At 43.9% G+C, this 21214-nt stretch overlaps 1 protein-coding gene and 1 pseudogene across 2 annotated transcripts; both read left to right on the forward strand.

Moving 5' to 3' along the window:
- The first annotated feature begins 4708 nt into the window (after nt 1-4708).
- On the forward strand, nt 4709-8153 carry LOC119315526 (annotated as a pseudogene).
- Nucleotides 8154-13840: 5687 nt separating this feature from the next.
- On the forward strand, nt 13841-16443 carry LOC119314932 (cyclin-B2-2-like). Of its 2 annotated transcripts, XR_005152508.1 has the most exons (4): nt 13841-13933; nt 14437-14699; nt 15357-15513; nt 15598-16443. XR_005152508.1 is itself a non-coding variant. In XM_037589614.1 (2 exons), the coding sequence occupies exons 1-2, from the start codon at nt 15376-15378 to the stop codon at nt 15772-15774; spliced, it is 315 nt and encodes a 104-aa protein (XP_037445511.1). In that variant the 5' UTR covers nt 15332-15375; the 3' UTR covers nt 15775-16443. The 2 variants fall into 2 exon arrangements, 1 of the variants encoding a protein (XP_037445511.1); XM_037589614.1 differs by lacking the exons at nt 13841-13933; nt 14437-14699 and having other exon boundaries at nt 15332-15513.
- Nucleotides 16444-21214: the final 4771 nt, after the last annotated feature.

Raw genomic sequence — 21214 nt, forward strand, 5'->3', positions numbered from 1 at the left:
AGGCACTACCTTCTCATAGTTTTCATTTTTTTTTACTTATGTTTTCAATTTTTTTATAAATTACTTTCAGTTCAATCTGCTTCTCATGATTTCCGCAATCTTCAAATTCAACTTGTGTTAGAGGCTTCAGTTCTTACAACATATGATACTCGCTTGATCATCATGTACATTGTATAAACATAAAGTGATGCACTGAATGCACTATGCTCTTGTCCATTGTTATTGTGTTTATTTCCTATCAATTAAGATAAATATATAACTCTCAAAGTTTTAACTATGGGTGTTGGAGGAGATAGATCGGGCAGAACTACAACCTGAGGTTGTGCAGGTTTACGGATACGTCTTGCCAAGGTTATATTATTTTAGGTTTTGGCGAATAAAAAATATATATAGTAGGTAAATAAAGCTCAGTTCACCACTCAAATAATTATGAATACCAATGCAGTAAAGGTATGATGTACGCTTTCAAATAACATTTTATAATTCTTTTGTAACATCACTGAAAACTATTGAATTGTGTTCTCTAATTAATTATAGTTAGCTTTGTTTCAGATTGGGTGTTAATAGAAAACATATCCATGCATTGATGGATTCACATTTGAAGGGAAACTGCTGAAAATGAAAGGCGACATATTCGATGGTTTTTCCTCTCATTATTCACAATCTGAACTAGGTTCGGAAGACAAAATCTGGAGCCTTACTTTGAATGTCCAAGGAGGTGGAAGCACCAACAATGCCCTCAACAGAGCTGCTCGATCAATTGGATCTGAATCCAAGGATGACATCCAACAAAAGGTACCCAACTTCCTTTATTGCTTTAACCATACTAGAGTAGTTGTATATGGTGCACTTGGCAGGGATATTATCAAGGAATTCCAAGATGATGGCTGCATTTTGCACTGAAATTGGGAGGTGAGGCTCAAAAAGATACAGCGGATACCGACGGCGGCGGCGGCGGCGAAGACTAGCCCGGGATCTGGGACAGTGGATGCATTGAGCACGAGGTGAAGATAAGCCACTCCATCCACGGTCACTATTTTGTTCATTCTTTTTTTGGAGATGATTTCAGTACTCTATCAATGTGATGTTAGAGCCAAGATGCATGTGTCACTTGTTTCATCAAGTGTGTAATGAACTTTAAATTTTGTTCATGATGATCTCAAATCCCTGGTTTCTCCTGGCTACTTGCTGCTTAATATGCCTATTATGCAATAACACTGCATACTATAATAAGTAAAATGGAAGGGGTGCCTCCCACCTGGCACCGCCTAGCTTCCTCTCAGGCGGCGCCACCGGGTGGCGCCCCAACCACTAGTTCTACTGCTAGCTGGACGATATCCTCTATAACATATCCTCCATACCCCCTCCGTCCCGCCCTGCCTCTGGAATTCAGCTTATCTTGGAGATCTCCTGCAGGTAAGTTCAAAGATCAAAGTGTAGGCATAAACTTGCCTAATTGCAACCGCCAAATTAGCCTTTCTGTTTTTGCCTCAATTTGTGCTCGGAGTCACGGCTAGAAGCCTAGAATCCTACGATACCGGCAGACAGAGTTGATCTTTTATGTGTGCTGCTTCCTGAGTTTCTTGGAGGACTTCCCTTAGAGCTTTTGCAACAAGTAGTTATCATGCTCTTTGCAGCCAAACTTGCTCTGTTATGCTAATTTGTTGTTTATTTTTGTTTTGTTTTCTATGTTAAAGCTCTTGTAAGCTGGATGCGGGTTTCTTTTGTGGAGATATGAGATAAGCGAGACACCACGTGCTTTCATTTTCTTTCACTAGGTTTTCTGGAATTCTTCATCTTCTGGCTCTGTTTCTCGACCTGTATGCACACTACAGGCAGTGGCGGCGCTGGGAGTCTTTCTGGGAATTTCATGGAATACCCAAGAATTAGGCCCAAAAGAAATTGACTACATATGTTTATCTGTTCTGGAGGCTGGAGCCCACGAACTAAGGGCATGTACAATGGTTGATAAGATAGTCTTATCTTAAATTTTGCATGTAAATTAGAGATGACAAAAAAACATGTCTACAATGGGTCATCTTTTAGCCTTATCTTTAATAATTGGTTGTTCCTAAAAACATGATGAGACAAATTGTGCTAAGAGATCATCTCTTGTCTTTTCTTAAATAAGATAAGACAAGCATTCTTTTATGATTTCTCTCTCCTCCACCTCATCATTTATCCTACGTGGCACTCTTAAGATAGAACCATTGTACATGCCCTAAAGCCCATCCTGGTTGTTAGGCGGGCGAGAGCCACTGTAGCAGGTCGCATCTCGTCTCCGAGACTCCCACTCTCCCTCACTCGATTCACACATCCCAAATCCCCAACCTAGCTGACGGCGGCGGCAAGCGATTCCAGGTCCGGCGGGCGACGGCCGACCCTCTCCCTCCCCTCCGCCTACAGCCCTCTCGGCCTCTCCTCCGCCAGTCTGCCTCCGGCCTCCCCCCTGCAGGCGCCCTCCAAGGCTGACGGCTCCACCTCCGACAGTCTAGCCTCCGTCACCGTCGGGCTCTACCTCCGGCAGTCCTGCATCCATTCAGTACGCAAACTGCATACAGCCATCCCCATCCATCTTGAAGCTAATCTGCTAGATGCTAGTGTAGATGCTTAATCTTTTAAGTGAACAAATCCCAATCTGCTAGGCGCTAGCTAGATGGTAGATGCATGCTACTGCCACTGATTTTTATTTTAGTGTTCTTGTAATGTAGATGAAAAACAAGGGTGTTAACTTATTTGCAATGTGGTAAAAGGCTTCAAAGGAAAATTAAAAAAACTTGTGCATCCACACCAAGTGCTCCTTCTGTTGAGCTTAGATATATTGCCACAATGATATTTTTGTACCATTATTACTTATATCTGGTTATGGTTGTTTGAACTTATGAAGCTGTTGATGCTGCTCTGATCTTCTGCAGTGAGAGTTGTGTCGTTTAGCATCCTTAGGTTCTGTCTAGATTTCCTGGGATGTGGGCTTCCTTTTTTTGTTCCTAGTTGTTGTGCCAAGGCACCGTTTTGTGTTGTTTCTCTACTATTAACGGTATCAAACTCCATTTTCTCAATGAAAACGGGGCCATGTGGCCCCTTTGTTCAAACTTTAAAAAAAAATCTAGTATACATTTACATTGCATTGCAAAAAAAAATACAATGAATACCCAGCACCAAATTCCTGGCACCGCCACTGACTACAGGTGTGTTGGATCTTCCATGCCCAGCCTACCAAAGATTTCTAGCTAGCACAAGCTACAGCCCTCATTGGCCAGGTTATTTATTTGATCCGTTTTTTCTGCAGGGGGTTTATTTGATTCATTTACCTAGTACAGTAGGTAAATACGAGGAAAAAGTAGTGGTAAATACCCGTTCATGCGGGGGATTTTTGTTATCCGGTGATTTCGGAAGCGAGCACAAAGGAGCGCAGCAACGAGCTCGAGCCGAGGATGGCACGGCTGGCCGTGGCTTCACCAACGAGGCCTCTTGAGGACTTCGTCGGAAGCTGCGACGCAATCACGTAAACAGAGGAGAGGACGAGGGTTCATAGGTTCGGGTTGCGGGCGTTTTTGTTTGAACTATCACTCAGATTAGATGACGATGAGCTCGGGACGGCATCGCCGGCAAGCCCTCGTAAGTCATAAGGACCTCTGTTGAGGCAGGTGTGGTTCCATCGACGAGGGCTCGGCTGGACCTCTCTAGAGGTGGGAACGACGTGGCTCAACGCGGCGTCTTAGCCCGAGGGGGAGTGAGGATCTTGGCTGGTTGATTTGGGGAGCTTTGGTTTTGGGTTTGTGCTAGTGGTGGAAGAAACTGAGTTGTTAGATTGAAAATTCAAATCCAAGTTTCAAAAATCAGCGGAACGGAAAAAAAGCACTTGACACATAGGTGCTCCCTATATTTATTTTTATCTTCGGCCATCAACAAGGCTAATATCATAACAGCATTCTTCAAAAAATAAATAAAAATGAAAGTGTTTACTTGTTAGGTATTTGGCTTTTTTTGTGTCAGTAACATTTTATCAGGTTCATCAGGTCATCTGATGTATCATCACTGTTCATCTTATTCCTCACTCACGCTTCCTGCCTAGCTCGCCCTAACCGCTGGCCTCCAGCACGTGCGGCTGGCGTCAAGATGGCAACGGGGATGAAACCCATCGGGGTTTGCCTTTCCAAACCCATCCCCACGAGAAAATCCTAAACCCGTCCCCGTCCCCGTCACCGTGCGCGGGGCTAGTTTTTCGCCCGTCCCCTAAACCCACGGGGAACCTGCGGGGAAATCGACATATATAAGGAAACATAGAACCAACAAAGAATAATATTTCGAGAACAAAACGATACCACATTTCAGCAACATAGATAATCAAATTTCAGCAACAAACAGGAGCATATTTCAGCCATACATGGTTAAACAAGATGTCCAATTACATAAGTTCTAAAATATAATTCTTGGTTCACAAATAAAAAGCACAAATGAGACGAAATAGTCCAATACATAAGTTTTGAAATAGAATTCATAGTTCACAAATCACTTTAAAGTAGAAATCATCATAGCATTTTTCACATCTCCAAGACTCCAAAAGACTATCTTCAAAGCTTCCAAAGCCAAATCAAAGTGCCAAGTCCTAGAGAAGATCAAAACACGCTCAAGCTTGGTGAAAAAATGTATTTTGCCGGGTTTGTCGGGTTTCGGGTTCGAGGACTATCGAAATGGGTGCAAACCCATGAAACGTGTCGGGTTGTTTAATGTGCCCAACAACAGCCCCGCGGGGATGAAAAGACGTCCATCCCCGTCCCCTAATAGGGTAAAAACCCACGGGGACGCGGGTTTCGGGGCCCCATTGCCATCTTAAGGCTGGCGGGTGCTACCGAGCACCGCCTAGCTGCCCCGCCCTTTCCTCAACCTCACCCGATCACCCCTACCGTCATTGCTAGTCATCACCCCGGCCATCCCCTCTTAACCCTTCGAACTGCAGGAACCCCGATGACCCTTCACTCCGCCAACCCTTGGTGAAGCTTTTTTCTCGCCTCCACCAGGGGCGCTGCCACTCACAGCGTCATTTTCGGCTCTACCGAGGTCTTGGCTTGGCCTCGGCGTGGTAGACATGACACATGAGGAACGGCACACTCGTCACTGCCGCACACGCTTTGCCGCCATCTTTGGCCTCATGCAAAGCAAAAATTGACCAACGCAAGAAAAAAAATCAGGCACATGAGATTTACAAAACCGAAATATAATAACAACGTCACACCTTTTTCCGTTAGATCGGGTCCTTTTCTCTATCCAAACTATACAGTTCCGCGCACACATTTGTGTACTTGTCCAGGCGTGATGCCTTTGACCAAGAAACTCTGAATCCCCAAATACCAATCCAACTCCAAACGGTGGGGCTTCTGAAATCCACGAGCTCGCCGCCGTCGGGGCTGCCGGCGACGTCCGCAGATCCACGCCCAACTCCCTCACCAGCCGCCTCCACAAGCCGCTGCCTGTAGCCAACCGCAGCTCCGCCAACCGTCGCCGTCGCCTGGGCAGGCGGCGGGGAAGGAGGAAGATACCGTCCGACAAGGGTTTCTGACGCTCTGCAAAGAATTTGTATTTATGCTAAATGTATTTATTTTTCTCAACTCATATTTCCCCCCTTAACTTGTGAAATGTGTTGTCCATGTTATCAGAGAGGTGAAACGCCCAAGCTAGCCAATCCTAGCAGGAGATATAGGATGCAATAGAGAGCAATTTCAAACACACAAGCGCGACCACAAGGGAGTTTACACTCGAATTCTTGGAACAAATTACCGATAGGTTTTCTGAGGAGCACATCATTGGTCGTGGTGGGTATGGAGTAGTTTACAAGGTATACCCATATGATTATTACTTGGATCTTTTAATTTCGTATGATACTACTGTACATAACAGCATGACACCATCTAATTTCTTAACAGGGAGTATTGGAAAATGGGGAAGAGATTGCTCTCAAAAAGCTTCATCAGGCTGGTCATAGTGGAAGTAACTTAAAGAGTAACATAGATGCCACATAAGCAAAAAAGATGATGTGGCAAGTAATTAATAAGGAGAAAGGCTAAGGCTGGTGATAGTGGGGAGTAACTTAGGCTGGTTGTATGGGGAGTATCATATACTAGTATCATGCATATGATACTAGTGTATGATACTACTTCTCTAATGCATAGTATCATATATTAGTATCATGTAGTACTCTATTTATTGCCATGCATGACACAAAGTAGCATAACATTTATTATGATACGGTACCATGATATGATACTCCACCCTCTCTTTCTTCATTTAGTGCTATGCCACATCATCAAAATTGCCTAGTTGGCATGCATGATACTACCTATGATACTACCATTACGACCAGCCTTATACTAGTGTCATGCATATAACACTAGTCTAAGTTACTACCTCTATAGTGCAAAGTATCTTAGTAGTAGTATCATAGATTGTTTCATTTATTGCCTTATAGACTCATTTTACCTCGGGAAGCGCTATATTACGGTAACATATTATGTTACTCCAAACACCTCTCTCCTCATTAAATACTTGCCACATAAGCAAAATTGTCTTGGGGTGTGTTAAGTTACTACCTAAGTTACCCCCACTATGACTAGCCTAATAGAGTAACATAATATGTTTCTATCACATAGCGCTTTCCAATGCAAAATGGCTCTACAAAGCAATAAATGAGGACATCTATGTTATCACACCTATGACACCACCCACTATGAAGGTAGTAACATAGACTAGTAACATATGTATGTTACTAGTTTAACTTACTCCTCACTATGACCAGCCTCACATGCCGGGACTTGACGACACGCAATTTAGGAATGAGTTTAATAATCTTATGAGGGCCCAACATCCAAATATTATCCGGTTGGTTGGCTATTGCTATAATCTAGGACATCAACGCATTAAATATGATGATTAATATATTTTTGCCCTTGTGGAAGAAAGAGTTCTCTGCTTTGAATATTTGCATGGCGGAAGCCTTGACAAGCATATCTCTGGTATGACTCTGCTCTGCGGATCATGCCATGATTTTATTTTGCTTCCAAAAATAATTGATCCCTAACCTTCTAGAAATCACTATATTTATGTCTAACAGCATGTTTACTCCTACAGACGAATCATGTGGACTCGATTGGCAAACACGTTTCAAAATTATTAAGAGAGTTTGTGAGGGTTTAAATTACCTTCATAATGGATCCAGAGATCCTATTTACCATCTTGACTTGAAACCTGCAAACATATTATTAGACCAGAACATGGTCCCCCAAATTGGAGATTTTGGTTTGTCAAGACTCTTCCCTTCAGTACAAACATATATCACGATTAAAATTATAGGAACACCGTAAGTTGATACCTCATGTTAAATTATCAACTTTTAAAAAATACATTATAGAAATAATTATATTATATATGTACCATGCAGCGGATACATGCCACCATAATATATTGAGAGATATGAAATCACATCGAAGTATGACGTATTCAGTTTGGGTGTTGTAATCATGCGGATAATGGCAGGAGATGAGGGCTACTCCAAATGTGCGCATATGTCTTCGCAAGAATTTATTGAGCATGTATGGAAGATATTTTGTATTATGAACACAAATCCTTTTTCACAAATTTTATCATGTTGTGCCTTGCTTTCGGTGCCACCTTTCACCATTGTTTCAACTTTCCAGGTACATGAAAACTGGGGGAAACAACTGCGGGAAACAATGTCGTCATATATATCAGAGCAGCTTAGCACATGTCTTGAAATAGCGCTGAGGTGTGTGGAGGTCGATCATGAGAAACGACCTACTATAGTAGAGATTGTTGATGAACTGAACAAGGTTGATACTGCAGAAAGTTCAACTAAAGACAAGGTATATATGTTTAGATCGGTTGTTGGCCAGGATTTACATGGCATGACCAAACTACATCATTTTTCATGTCTATCCTCTAATTAACCACTAACTTCCATCTCATATCATAAACGTCAACTCTTTTAACTTAATTATCCTATTCCTCTTTACCTACTATTTACCGTTCAACCACTATAGCTAGTCTTTTCGTATATTTTGGGAGAAATAAGTAGAAAAAGTTTGAGAATTACTCCATCTGTTTCTGTTTGTAAATAGATTGTAGCTAGACATGGATAGAATATCCAACATTAAATTGTGACCATTACTTTTCCCGTGAATATGTTAGTCAAGAAAATATATGATTATTAAATTAGTAAAGTATTTTTGATGACAAATCTAGTGATGTTATTTTCACAATTTCACTAGACCAATTTTCTAGACATATATGTATATAGAGTATATGAGTCAAAGGTAAAATTGTGAACATATGCTTGCTTGGAAATTATCTACTTATGAACATATATAGTAACAAAGTACTAGAGATTAAGAGAAGGTTTGTAGCTGTCAACATATTTTTTTGGAGAAACAAAATGACAAAGCAACTCCCAGCAATTCATATTAATTTTGAACTTTATAGAGTGCAATGTTTACATTAGATTTGTTAGTCACAACAACTTTATTTCAAAGATGAAAAAATCATCGGTTGTTATCGATGGATTAATATATAATTGCAAAAAGCCTCTGTTTTGTAGTAGACAAATGTCAAAATTATTCTAAGAAAGTAAAACAGAATAGGGCACCAATTGTTTCATGCATGTTCCAACCAACCACTAATCTATGGAATGTGGTAAACATCTCGATCAAAGCTGTAAACACCATTTGGTCATGGATGCAAGGCGAATAGTTAGTGGGGGATGATGTGGCTGAACGTGGAGTTAGTGCGGAAATGACATGGCTGGACATGGAGGCCAGAAAAAGAGTCTCTGGGGGACAATTGTATAATATGAACATAGATTTGGAAAGGGGGGTGGTCTTAGGTAATTAGTATGTGTTGTTAGGGATTTAAATGTTTAACTCGCGTCCCCCGCGCGTCGCCTCTGGCGCACGGGGGAAACCCTAACCGCGCCGCTAGTCGCCCCTCCCCCGCTTCGCCGCTGCCGGAGGGGACACCGGCGAAGCCCGCGTGGTCCCCAGGGAAGGTGGCGGCGGGGCGTCCTCGTCGTTCTCGCGCAGATCTTGCGGCGGCCGGTGGCGCGCGGTGGTGTTCCGCCGGTGGCTGGCGCCTGCTGCCCGTGGGGCGGCGTCCCTCACTGCGGCGGGGCTGCCCCTGAACGGCGCTTGGTGGTGGCCACGTGGCGGCACGCGGGTGGGCCGGATCTGGGCTTCCAGTCTGCGTCCTTGTCGTGGCAGCGCTTGCCGTTGCCCTCGACCATGAAGCGTGGTCCGGGACGGGCCGAGCGCCGGTGGTGCTGGCCAGGACGCACGCTGGCAGCGCCCTACTTCATCTCGCGTCGTCTCGCTGGCCAATGGTGGTGGTCATCTTCTTTGTCAGAGATGGTCGGCCAGAGGCTTGGTGATCGGATCTCGAGATCCATCATCTAGTCCCGGCTGCGAGTTAGGGAGACATGGTTGTTGGTGAAAACCGAGCCGTTGGTAGGCGATGGCGGCGTTCTACGCCGTTACTTTGATGGAGGCATCATCGTGTAACTACTGTTGACCCACTCGTGCTGCTTTGGGGGAAACCCTAGGATCTGGTGTTCCAGATCGGACGATGGAGGCACTACGGTGTCCACTACAAGAAATATGTCAACTTATGACCTTCTGTCAGTGACCCTTGAAGAATTAGTCATAAATTTATGACCATTTTAGACCAATTGGTCAAAAGCTGTTCAGGGGGCTCCAAACCCGAAACCATTGCGACATTTTGGTCAGAAAGGTCGTAATTTCCTTACATGAAATGGTCACAAAGCAAACAGTGCTAGTCCGCTGCCTTATTTCTAGTTGTTAATGACCAATATAAATGGTCATAGCCTTGTAGATTGTGGTGGGTTGTGATGACTAGGCGCCATCTCATCAGTTTTGCCTATGTGTCATGTTCATGTGGCAGTTTTTGCCCTAGGTTGTGAAGCAACCTATATTTCTATCATTCCCAAAATTCCCCAAAAAATCTCATAAATTCTTTGAGGCATATCTTCATCAAATATGTAAAAATCCTTCCTTGCCTAGTTCAAAACTAATTCAACAATATTCATTTTCCTATTCTGTTCACAACAACACTTTATGAAGGAAGTGCTATTTATATATTCTTGATTGCCCTCGGTATTTTTGGGCACTCTTTCCTATCCAAATCATTGCCGCATGACAAAATTCAGCTCCATTTGCCTAGCAAATCTTCCTCGGAAAATTTCCAAAGTTTTTGTCCACCTAGAAGCATTGTGAAGGAAGTACCTTTTTTATATCTCTAAATGACATGAAATATATACACTTCCTTCATATGCCCAAATTATCACCCTCCTCCAAATTGCAGCTCAGTCAAATCATCTATGTGAGCCCAGGTTCAATTTATATTTTATGGCCAAATTGGCACGTTGCAAAGCAAGTGTTATATAGACCCCTCCTATTACCCTCAAACTTTTTGGGAACTCTTCCATACCTAAATCATTGCCACATGATAATATTCAACTCAATTTTCCTAGTAAATATTTCTCGGGAAATTTCCAAAGTTTCTACCTCGAGAGAAGCTTTGTGAAGTAAGTACTAGCTAGGCTTACCCAAATGATCTGAAAATTTACCAGAACATGACCATACCTAAGTAACTTACCTACACCAATTTTGAGCTCATTTCATTCATCCAATCTCTCTCACTAGTTTTCCCAAGTTTTTGTCCATAGAAGAGCATTGTGAAGGAAGTACTACTTTGGCATGTCCAAATGGTATAAATTTTCTACAATGCTTTCCTATGCCCAAATAACCATCCTCCACAAAATTTCAGCTCACTCCATTCATTATTTTGAGCCCAGCTTCAACATTCATATTTTTGTCCAGTGTGGTACTTTGCAAAGCAAGTACCACCTAGGATCCTCCTTTTGAGCTAAAAATTTGTGAAGACATTCTCCCTAGTAGATTATCATCCTCAGCCAAAACTCACGCCCATTGGCCATGTGCATTTCCCGTACCGCTAATCAAACACTTGGCCGCTAATTCATGTTTGAGCATCGATCGGTCTCCTCATGAGAATCTTATGTTGTAATTTTCTTCCTAGCACCAACCTGGAGAGTGTCCAACCCACTAGACATGCCTAGGCCGCCCAGAACACATGGCAACATTATGGTCACGCGGTGACCACGCGACGGGCATGCGAGTTTACGCGCTCTAGAGTTGGGGCCCTCGGCCACCGCCCAAACCTCGACGTATCGCTACCAAACCATGTATTTATGATTAAATAGGTCCTTATGTAACTAGAAATGATTTTTGGAAAAAATAAATAGCAAACTATAAGGCAGCTGCAGTTCAAATTTGACCCGCTTCCAACTGAATCGGCGGAAATTTGTCTTTTTCACGAGAGGTGGATCAATTTTTTTTACACCCAACCATTTTGTCAATTGTGCATTAAATATGGCCTAGTATTTTATAAAAATGATTTGGTCCAATTTTGCAACAATTATTTGTTAGTTCCTTCACAAAAAAACCTCCTTTCGGGCACTCAAAAAATGGAAAATGGTTTTTTCGTCCAACGAAAATGAAAACTTCCTTAGGCAACATTGTTTGCCATTACAATATGCACGCTTGTGCACAATATGAGATTATTTGAACAAACTATGCCATGAATGTGGCCATAAGATTGATCATTTGGCTTGAAAGCCATTGATCTCCACATGTGATAGCTCATTTCCGAGAACACTTTTTTAAAATAATTGCCATATTACAAGTTTGTTATTTTTCCTGGGAACTTGGCCACAAATAATGACACAATGCGAAGGTTTCCCAATTTTTTGATTTTTTTTATGCCCGTTTCAAAATGCGGTCAAAACGGCGAGAATGACCGTTCCTAGCTAGTGGTTGAATCTTGGGATTTTTTTTGGTGTTTCTCTGATTAAATAGGTACTTATGTAACTAGAAATAATTTTTGGAAAAATAAATAGCAAACTATGAGGCAGCTGCAGTTCAAATTTGACCCGCTTCTTGCTGAATCGACGGAAATTTGTCTTTTTCACGAGAGGAGGATCAAAACTTTTTACACCCAACCATTTTGTCAGTTGTGCATTAAATATGTCCTAGTATTTTAGAAAATCGATTTGGTCCAATTTTGCAACAAATATATGGTAGGTCCTTCACAAAAAAACTCATTTCGGGCACTCGGAAAATGGAAAATGTATTTTCCGTGCAAAGAAAATGAAAACCCCCTTAGGCAACATTGTTTAGAATTCCAAGATCCACCATTGTGCACAATATGAGATCATTTGAACAAACTATGCCATGAATGTGGCCATAAGATTGATCATTTGGCTTGAAAGCCATGAATCTTCACACTAGATAGCTTGTTTCCGAGAACACTTTTTTAAAATAATTGCCGTATTACAAGTTTATTATTTTTCCTGGTAACTTGGTCACATATAATGACGCAATGCGAAGGTTTTCCAATTTTTTGAATTTTTTTGAATTTTTTATGCCCGTTTCAAAATGCGGTCAAAACGGCGGGCTTGACCGTTCCTAGCTAGTGGTTGAATCTTGGAATTTTTTTGGTGTTTCTATGATTAAATAGATACTTATGTACCTAGAAATGATTTTCGGAAAAAATAAAGAGCAAACTACGAGGCAGCTACAGTTCAAATTTGACCCGCTTCCAGCTGAATCAGCGGAAATTTGTCTTTTTCACCAGAGGTGAATCAAGGCTTTTTACACCCAACCATTGTGTCAATTGTGCATTAAACATGTCCTAGTATTTTAGAAAACTGATTTGGTGCAATTTTACAACAAATATATGGTAGGTCATTCACACAAAAAACTTATTTTGGTCACTCGAAAAATAGAAAATGAATTTGGCATGTTGCATCCTTGGTAGTGAGAAATTTGCGAGGGAGGCTTTGGAAGTGGTGAAGTAATTTGCTGGAACCGACAATATGGATTGCTAGAACTGTTGATTCAGGATGCTTCATCCCGGCGGTGAGCAGCCTCAGGGAGGTGCTAGAACTGGCGAATGCTACAACTAGAGAACATCAGGGTGATGCCGACTGTGAGGCGCCAGACTGCGCTTGTGCGTGACGGCGCAACAGCGGGAGGGTCAACGATGTGTTCTATCTAATAAGAACGAGCAAGATAGGAAAGAAAATATAACTTCGGGGGTGAATCAAATGGTTACATACGAAAACATCGTAGGGGCGCCAGGCGAGCGACCCAAATTTAGACCGATTGACCGGCGCCTAACAACCGCCTTTTGGAAAATGGTGTGGTTAAATTTTGCAACACTGATTTGTAGGCATTTAAAAAAATCAGAGATTTGGGTCCAAATTTTGGATACTTGAGCGCGAGCCAGCCAACCAATGAGAAGCGAGGAACCACATCCACGCGGATCACCAAGTTGGACATGATCTGAGCCATCCATCACGCGCCCATCCAACGGTGGATATTGTCCTGAAAGACCAAAACCCTAACCCACCTACCCACCCATCCTTTCCTTCTCCAGATCTGATCGAGGCTACCACGCCTTCCTCTCCCTCGCCGCCATCCCCACCCACCACCGCCGCCCCCACCCACCGCCGACCTTGTCTCCGCCATCCCCCTCCCCTCGCCTTCATCCCTCGTATCCACTAGTCTCGATCCGGCGTGCGTGCGTGCCGGCGCGGGCATGCCTCGATTCGATCCAGCGCCTTCCTCCCTCCCTCCCACGACCACGCCTTCCTCCCTCCATCCCTTGGCCTGTGTGCCGGCGCGGGTGCCATGTGGGCAGCTCCAACACGACCACGACCACGAGCAGTGGCGGCGGCGGAGGGAAGGACAAGGCGAAGGGCTCTGCGGTCTCCTTCAAGGAGGGCGAGGAGGTGCTCGCCTACCACGGCCCGCCCCTCTATGAGGCCAAGGTTCCCCTCCCCTTCCCTTCCCCCTCTCTCCCCACCTCCCATTCCATTCTAGGGTTCGCCCGCCGCCGCGTCGGCTCCCCGGAGCTTCTTCGTTACATTTTTTTTCGGCCGTGGCTAGGGTTTCGAGCAGGGCCGTCGGATTAGGCGAGGGTTCATGGAGTTGCAATCCGAGGGTGTATCACATCGGATGGCACAACACTCTTTTTTTCTTCAGAGAAGAATGAAACACAGCGCCGTTCCTCCTCTGCACCTCCCAGATTTTTACATTTAGGGCATAATTTTTAAATTTAGAGCGCACATGAGGACACTAGTTTGTGTGTATCCCAGTATTAGACCATGATTAGCACCAGGTGAATTGTTCTCTTGGACTATGGGTACTTCGTGTAGTAAGTAACAAGGAGTGGGAGATGGGACTATGATTAGCACCTGAAGGCTTTATGACATTTACCAGTTGCACACCTGCAATTCTTCCTTTAGTAATACCGACTTTGTTCTGTCTGCAGCCTGTCGTCTTCCTCCACGGGGGTCCTGGGATGGCACTTCGCCCGACAACTGTGGGTTCTTCGATCCGGAGTTCTACATGATCGTGTTGTTCGACCAGGTTGTTTTCGTTTTGATCCCCTTGTGTGTCTGTTCACCGGTGTTCCTAGGAGATCACGGTGCTTAATCCGCTTGTGTTTGATTGCAGAAAGGCGCTGGAAGAGCACTTCCCATGCTTTGTCTAGAGGAGAACACCACCTGGGACTTGGTGGCTGACATTGAGAAGGTCAGGCAGCACATCGACATTCCAGAGTGGCAGGCAACTGCAAATACATCTTCTTTTGTCAACTGCAACATATACCCTGCTGTAAAGAAACCACTTGAAGAAAATATTTAAGAGAGCAGGGCAATTCGTGTAGATTTTCTTGCATTTGTACATAGCTATTGATCATGAATGTTGCAATGCAAGTTATTAAAAGAATGATGATACCTCTTAATGCCTTGTCTTTTCAGAAACTAGCTAGCTAGTCAAGCATTTCTTTTCAAGTTTGATACTAGTGTTATTGTTGGAGATATATAGTGGAAAACAACATCCACAGTGGTATAGATTGTTCCAGTCCATGACATTCGGGTGCAAATTGGCACATAGCACAAATCTTCAGAGATTTGAGCATACTCCTACCAAATCTTGTACTATATGGCATATCATTAATGTAGGTTTAATATAGTTCTAGCAGATTTAGGCAAGTAGTAGTATATCTTATCTAACTGGACTAGGTGCTCTCTTTTATATATGGAATGATATCAATGTAGGTTCAATTGGGTTATCTGTAGATTTTCCATCTTCTGCATTATTCAGATTATTTTACCTTACCTTGTTTGAACCAAGAATCTGAGCAAAATAGGTAACTGTCAACTCAAGGATTTGAATTTATTTTGGCAGGCACCAATTGGCCAATGAGATGAAGGAGCTGAAGGAGATCCACATGGAGGACACCGAAGAGGAGGAAATGCATGACATCGACAGCTGCGACTTCGGCAACTCCCTTGCGGTTGTTGAATATGTGGATGGAATTTACAGCTTCTACAGAAGGACCGAGGTAATTATTTGCTTGGAACCCCAGTCAAGTTATCTAGTACAGAGTTGTGTGTCTGACCTGACCTGGCGAACTCACCCAATGCAGGTCCACTATAAGTTTGAGCTACTGGGTGAAATTTTATTCCTTACTATCAACATCATTGATAGATACCTGGCCCGGGAAAATGTCGCTAGGAAGAAGCTGCTATTGTTGCTGTTGCAGGTTTATGGCACTTGCAGGGACAACACAAATTCCATCTGTTTTTTTGTCCTAGTATTTTAGGAAATCGATTTGGTCCAACTTGTTTTTGCCCTTGATCAGTATCATTTGTGGTAGCTCCTAAGCAACATGATCTTTTTCTTGCTCCGAGATCCCAAGTGTGGTGTTGTACTTTTGTTGTGCTTGATTGATGTCCTGCTAGCTGCTACTGTTAATTGTTACTGTCATGATGTTAACACTGCTTAGAATATGTTATGCACCTTAATTCTAGTAGTATTTGTTGTCAAAAGCATGATTGTATTGTGAGCCATCAATTTCTTGGAGTCTTCTTAGAGCTTGCTGGTATTTACTTTTTTCCACCAATATAATATTTGCTAATATTTACTCATGGTTGCTACTGTTATCCGTGCCCTCATGCATTAGGATCGACCCCTAGCTGCTTGTGTATTTGTTTATTATTCTGTTCAATACTCTTTTCCTAGCTGTTGTATGTTTGAGGATATTGCTTTCATTCTGAATTCACAGCCATGAAAATGATCGTTTCCTGTCTTTTACAGGAGCTCCAGGCTCAAGAAGTTGGAAAAAGGGAACACTTCATCTTTGTAGCTAATTATATGTTCCTAGATGATGTGAATGGCTGTTATAGTATTTCATAGCAGCACTTTTGTAGTTGTTCTAAATTCCTGGATGATGTGAACTATGGCATGATTGTAATATATATAATATACTCATTTTGGTCGCCATTTATGAAAATTTGTGTGATTGGGGCTCTCTGGACCAAAATACTGGTTACTTTATTGTTGATACTTTATTGTTGATATGTCGGAAATGAAACATATACTATTTGGGCCCTAAAAAGGCCACAAATCAAACAATGAACAAAAGGCGATGGCCAAGTAAATAAAAAGGCTTAGGCCCAAAAACGAAATAGATCACAAAAAGGCCATGATCCATGAAATAAAAAGGCCAAATTGTTGGGCCAGGCCCATGTAGCTAGAGAAAATTAATAGAGAAAATATATAGTAAAAAGGCTGAATTGTTGGGCTAGGCCCATGTAGAAAATCGAGTTGGACTGGGCTGAATCTTGTGCCACATCAGATTGCCACGTTGGATGCCTACGTGGCCTGGGGAGGTTGCTAGTGACCAAAACGCCACAATAGACGTATTTTGGTCATAAACGTCTACGATCATTCTAGAAGAAAGGTCGCTATAGTCAGTTTATGACGGCCAACTTTTGACCTTATGTTTTTGGTCACAAAAAGGTCACAAATGAAAATTTGTGACCATTCAGTGACCAATAGTGGTGTTCACAAGTTGACATATTTCTTGTAGTGGTCGTTTCTCTCTTGGGAGCATCGTTTGTGGAGCAGCGCTGGAAGTCAGAGGCAGGAGGTGGAGCGGCTTCGTCTTGCACGGAGCTTCGATGGAGATGTTAAGTCATGCTTGACCGACAGGTGCTACACTTTGTCATGCCTGGTCGGTAGGTGCTACGCACGACAGGTCTTCCAAAGACTTCAAGTTGTGTCGGCTGGTGGTACTTGGCAGCTGTTGGGGAACGTAGTAATTTCAAAAAATTCCTACACACACGCAAGATCATGGTGATGGATGGCAACAAGAGGGAAGCGTATCGTCCATGTACCCTCGTAGATCGTAAGCGGAAGCGTTATGAGAACGCGGTTGATGTAGTCGAACGTCTTCACGATCCGACCGATCCAAGTACCGAACGCACGGCACCTCCGAGTTCAGCACACGTTCAGCTCGATGACGTCCCACGAACTCCGATCCAGCAGAGCTTCACGGGAGAGTTCCGTCAGCATGACGGCGTGATGACGATGATGATGTTTCTACCGACGCAGGGCTTTGCCTAAGCACTTCTACGATATAATCGAGGTGGATTATGTTGGAGGGGGGCACCGCACACGGCTTGGAACAATCAACTTGTGTGTCCTAGGGTGCCCCCTGCCTCCGTATATAAAAGAGAAAGGGGAGGCCGGTCGGCCCCTGTAGGGCGCGCCAGGAGGAGGAGTTCTCCTCCTAGTAGGAGTAGGACTCCCCTTTCCTACTCTTACTAGGAGGAGGAAAGGAAGGAGGAGAGGGAGAAGGAAGGAGAGGGGGAAAAAGGAGGAAAGGGGGCCGGCCCTCTAGTCCAATTCGGTTTGGGCTAGGGGGGGCATGCGCCCTGCCTCCTCTCTTCCACCACTTGGCCCATGAGGCCCAATACTTCTTCTCCGTATTCCCGTAACTACGCGGTACTCCGAAAAATACCCGAATCACTCAGAACCTTTCCGATGTCTGAATATAGTCGTTCAATATATCGATCTTTACGTCTCGACCATTTCGAGACTTCTCGTCATGTACCTGATCTCATCCGGGACTCCGAACTACCTTCGGTACATCAAATCACATAAACTCATAATACCGATCGTCACCGAATGTTAAGCGTGCGGACCCTACGGTTTCGAGAACTATGTAGACCTGACCAATAGCGGAACCAATAATGGAACCTGGATGTTCATATTGGCTCCTACATATTCTACGAAGATCTTTATCGGTCAAACCGCATAACAACATACGTTGTTCCCTTTGTCATCGGTATTTTACTTGCCTGAGATTCGATCGTCGGCATCTCAATACCTAGTTCAATCTCATTACTGGCAAGTCTCTTTACTCGTTCCGTAATGCACTATCCCGCAACTAACTCATAAGTTACATTGCTTGCAAGGCTTATAGTGATGTGCATTATCAAGAGGGCCCAGAGATACCCCTCCGACAATTGGAGTGACAAATCTTAATCTCGATCTATGCCAACTCAACAAGTACCATCGGAGACACTTGTAGAGCACCTTTATAATCACCCAGTTACGTTGTGACGTTTGGTAGCACACAAAGTGTTCCTCAGGTAATCGGGAGTTGCATAATCTCACAGTCATAGGAATATGTATAAGTCATGAAGAAAGCAATAGCAGTAAACTAAAATGATCAAGTGCTAAGCTAACGGAATGGGTCAAGTAAATCACATTATTCTCCTAATGATGTGATCCCGTTTATCAAATGAAAACTCATGTCTATTGTTAGAAAACATAACCATCTTTGATTAACGAGCTAGTCAAATAGAGGCATATTAGTGACACTTTGTTTGTCTATGTATTCACACATGTATTATGTTTCCGGATAATACAATTCTAGCATGAATAATAAACATTTATCATGAAATAAGAAAATAAATAATAACTTTATTATTGCCTCTAGGGCATATTTCCTTCAGCAGCATGGTGCTGAGGTGTATCAGTGGCGACCGCGACGTCCACAGCTGTTTGCGCTTAGGGAGGAGGTGCCGTTGGGCGCCGTGGTGTCTCGACGATAGCTAGACCAAGCAAGGTTGATGCATCAGTACAGTTCTGAAGATGGAGCGGTGGCAGTTGGCGGCGGCGGCCTCTGAGAGCACGCCGGACTGGCGAGACCCATACCCGACAGGCGTCCTGGTGGGTCCTCAGGTCTTAGATGTTAGGTTTGGTTATGATGTCTATTTGGTATTAGGCCCAGGCTATCTGCGCCTCTTCATCAACTAGATAGGTGTAGCGACAGTTTGTTGCTTAGACGGCGGGTTTAGCCTTACTGTAGTATTACTTTGTAAGGTTTTGTAAGAATAATTAATAAAATGGCCGCATGTATCGCCCAGATGCAGAGGCTCAGGGTCATCCTCCTTTTCTAAAAACCCTAAGGCAAAGGCCCAATCCAACGGCGATGAGGAACCGACATCACACATCAAACCACATTCAGCTACCTTCTAAGGCGCCGACGACAACGATGGAGCGCCGTAGCGTGCAGCGGTGACGGGGATGCAAGGGCGCAGGCTGGCAGTGGAGTCCAATTGTAGAATTTTCAGGTTGCACACCGTTGACCGTTCTTGTAATTGTTGTACAATTGTACCTTGTCTAACTATTATTTTTAGGTTCTAAGGCCATTTCTAACTGATCCCCTAAAAGGCCATAAGGGAGTAAAATTTTCGACGGACCTAGCCGATCTCCTAAAACAGTTAGCGGAGTACAAAATTTACTCCACCTTCCTATTTTTCCAAAAATTTCGCAAAATTTTGTCCAACTTTGCTCGGCCGAGTAAAACTGAGCCTCTCCCTCCCGCGCTGCACTGCCTCTCACTCCCGCCGCTGCCATCGATGACCTCCGAGCCGGCCAGAATGGATAGCCAACACCCCCCGCTCACCCCATCGGCCGTAGGTGCCGGCGAATCGCCGCCGGAATCCACCCACGCGCCGCCGCCGGTGGCAAAAAAAAAGTTTGGGGATGAGAAAGAACCACCGTGTCGAACCGCCGGCTCCAATCACGCCAATGGTGTCCGGTGTGGCCACCGCGTCTCCGGGCAACGGCAGGCCGCATTCCTGCCGCACCTACGGGGGGCAAACAGTCTCGAAAGCCGCTGGCGGCGCTCGACAAGGCGGCTGCCAAGAAGAAGACGAAGAAGACCGCGGCGGCGGCTCGTGCAAGTCCTATGCCTCATGTGGCAACTCCAGCTGCCCCTAAGGTGACTGCTCCGGGGCGAGTGGCGGCCGCGGCCGGCAACGAAAAACGCGGCCGCCAAGTGCTCTGAAATGCCAACAAGGTAAAAAAACATGTGTCCCGTTGGAATTCGATAGTGATTATTCGTGATCGGTAGTGAGGGTTTATGGTGCTTGCTTTGACATTGTAGAGCGGAGATGACCACAGTTGAATTCCTCGCATCGTTGGAGTCCTCGGCCACCATTGGCCTTGAGGATCTCCACTATGGTGACTCGTTTTTCGATCATGCGGCCACCCATGACACGGAGTATGCCGAGGAGACCGAGGACGAGGTGGTGGAGGTGACCGAATCAAGCATCAAGGCCGCAAAGGACTCATACCCAAAACTATAACTAAAAGGAGGACCTTGCACTTTGCGATGCTTGGTGTGCCATCTCCATGGATTCCACGATGTTTTGGGAGAGGATCACCGACTTCTACAACTCCGTCGTAGATGTGCGATCAAGCCATACATAAGGTTCGCTTGGGCATCGTTGGAGCCGTACACAAGGTTCACTTGGGTTCGTTTGGTGCATGCTAAAGATTGGCTCGATCCACAACATATACATGCTATGTTTGTGGTGATTTTGAATCAAACATCGTGCTTGAAGATATGTCTTTTGGGTGAACTTCGCATGTTTAAATTTGAAAAACATGGTGATGAAACTTTATGTTATGACGTTTATTGCTATGCATGTTCTAATTTGAATGTTTTTAAGATATGTATTGTGTTTTGTTTGAAGTTGATACGGCTAGGATACAAAATCTAGACAATTTTATTTTTATCCCACTAACTTTTCGGGGATTGTCTAGCCGCGGCCACCATTAGTGGAGTAAATTTTTAGTTCACTAACTTTACTCGGCCGTTTACTCTTGTAAGATTTATGGGATCGATTAGAAATGCTCTAACGAAATGATCATTAGACCTATTTTATTATTTTTCAGTACAC

Source organism: Triticum dicoccoides, chromosome 6A, assembly GCF_002162155.2.
Source record: "Triticum dicoccoides isolate Atlit2015 ecotype Zavitan chromosome 6A, WEW_v2.0, whole genome shotgun sequence".
Taxonomy (NCBI): Eukaryota; Viridiplantae; Streptophyta; class Magnoliopsida; order Poales; family Poaceae; genus Triticum; species Triticum dicoccoides.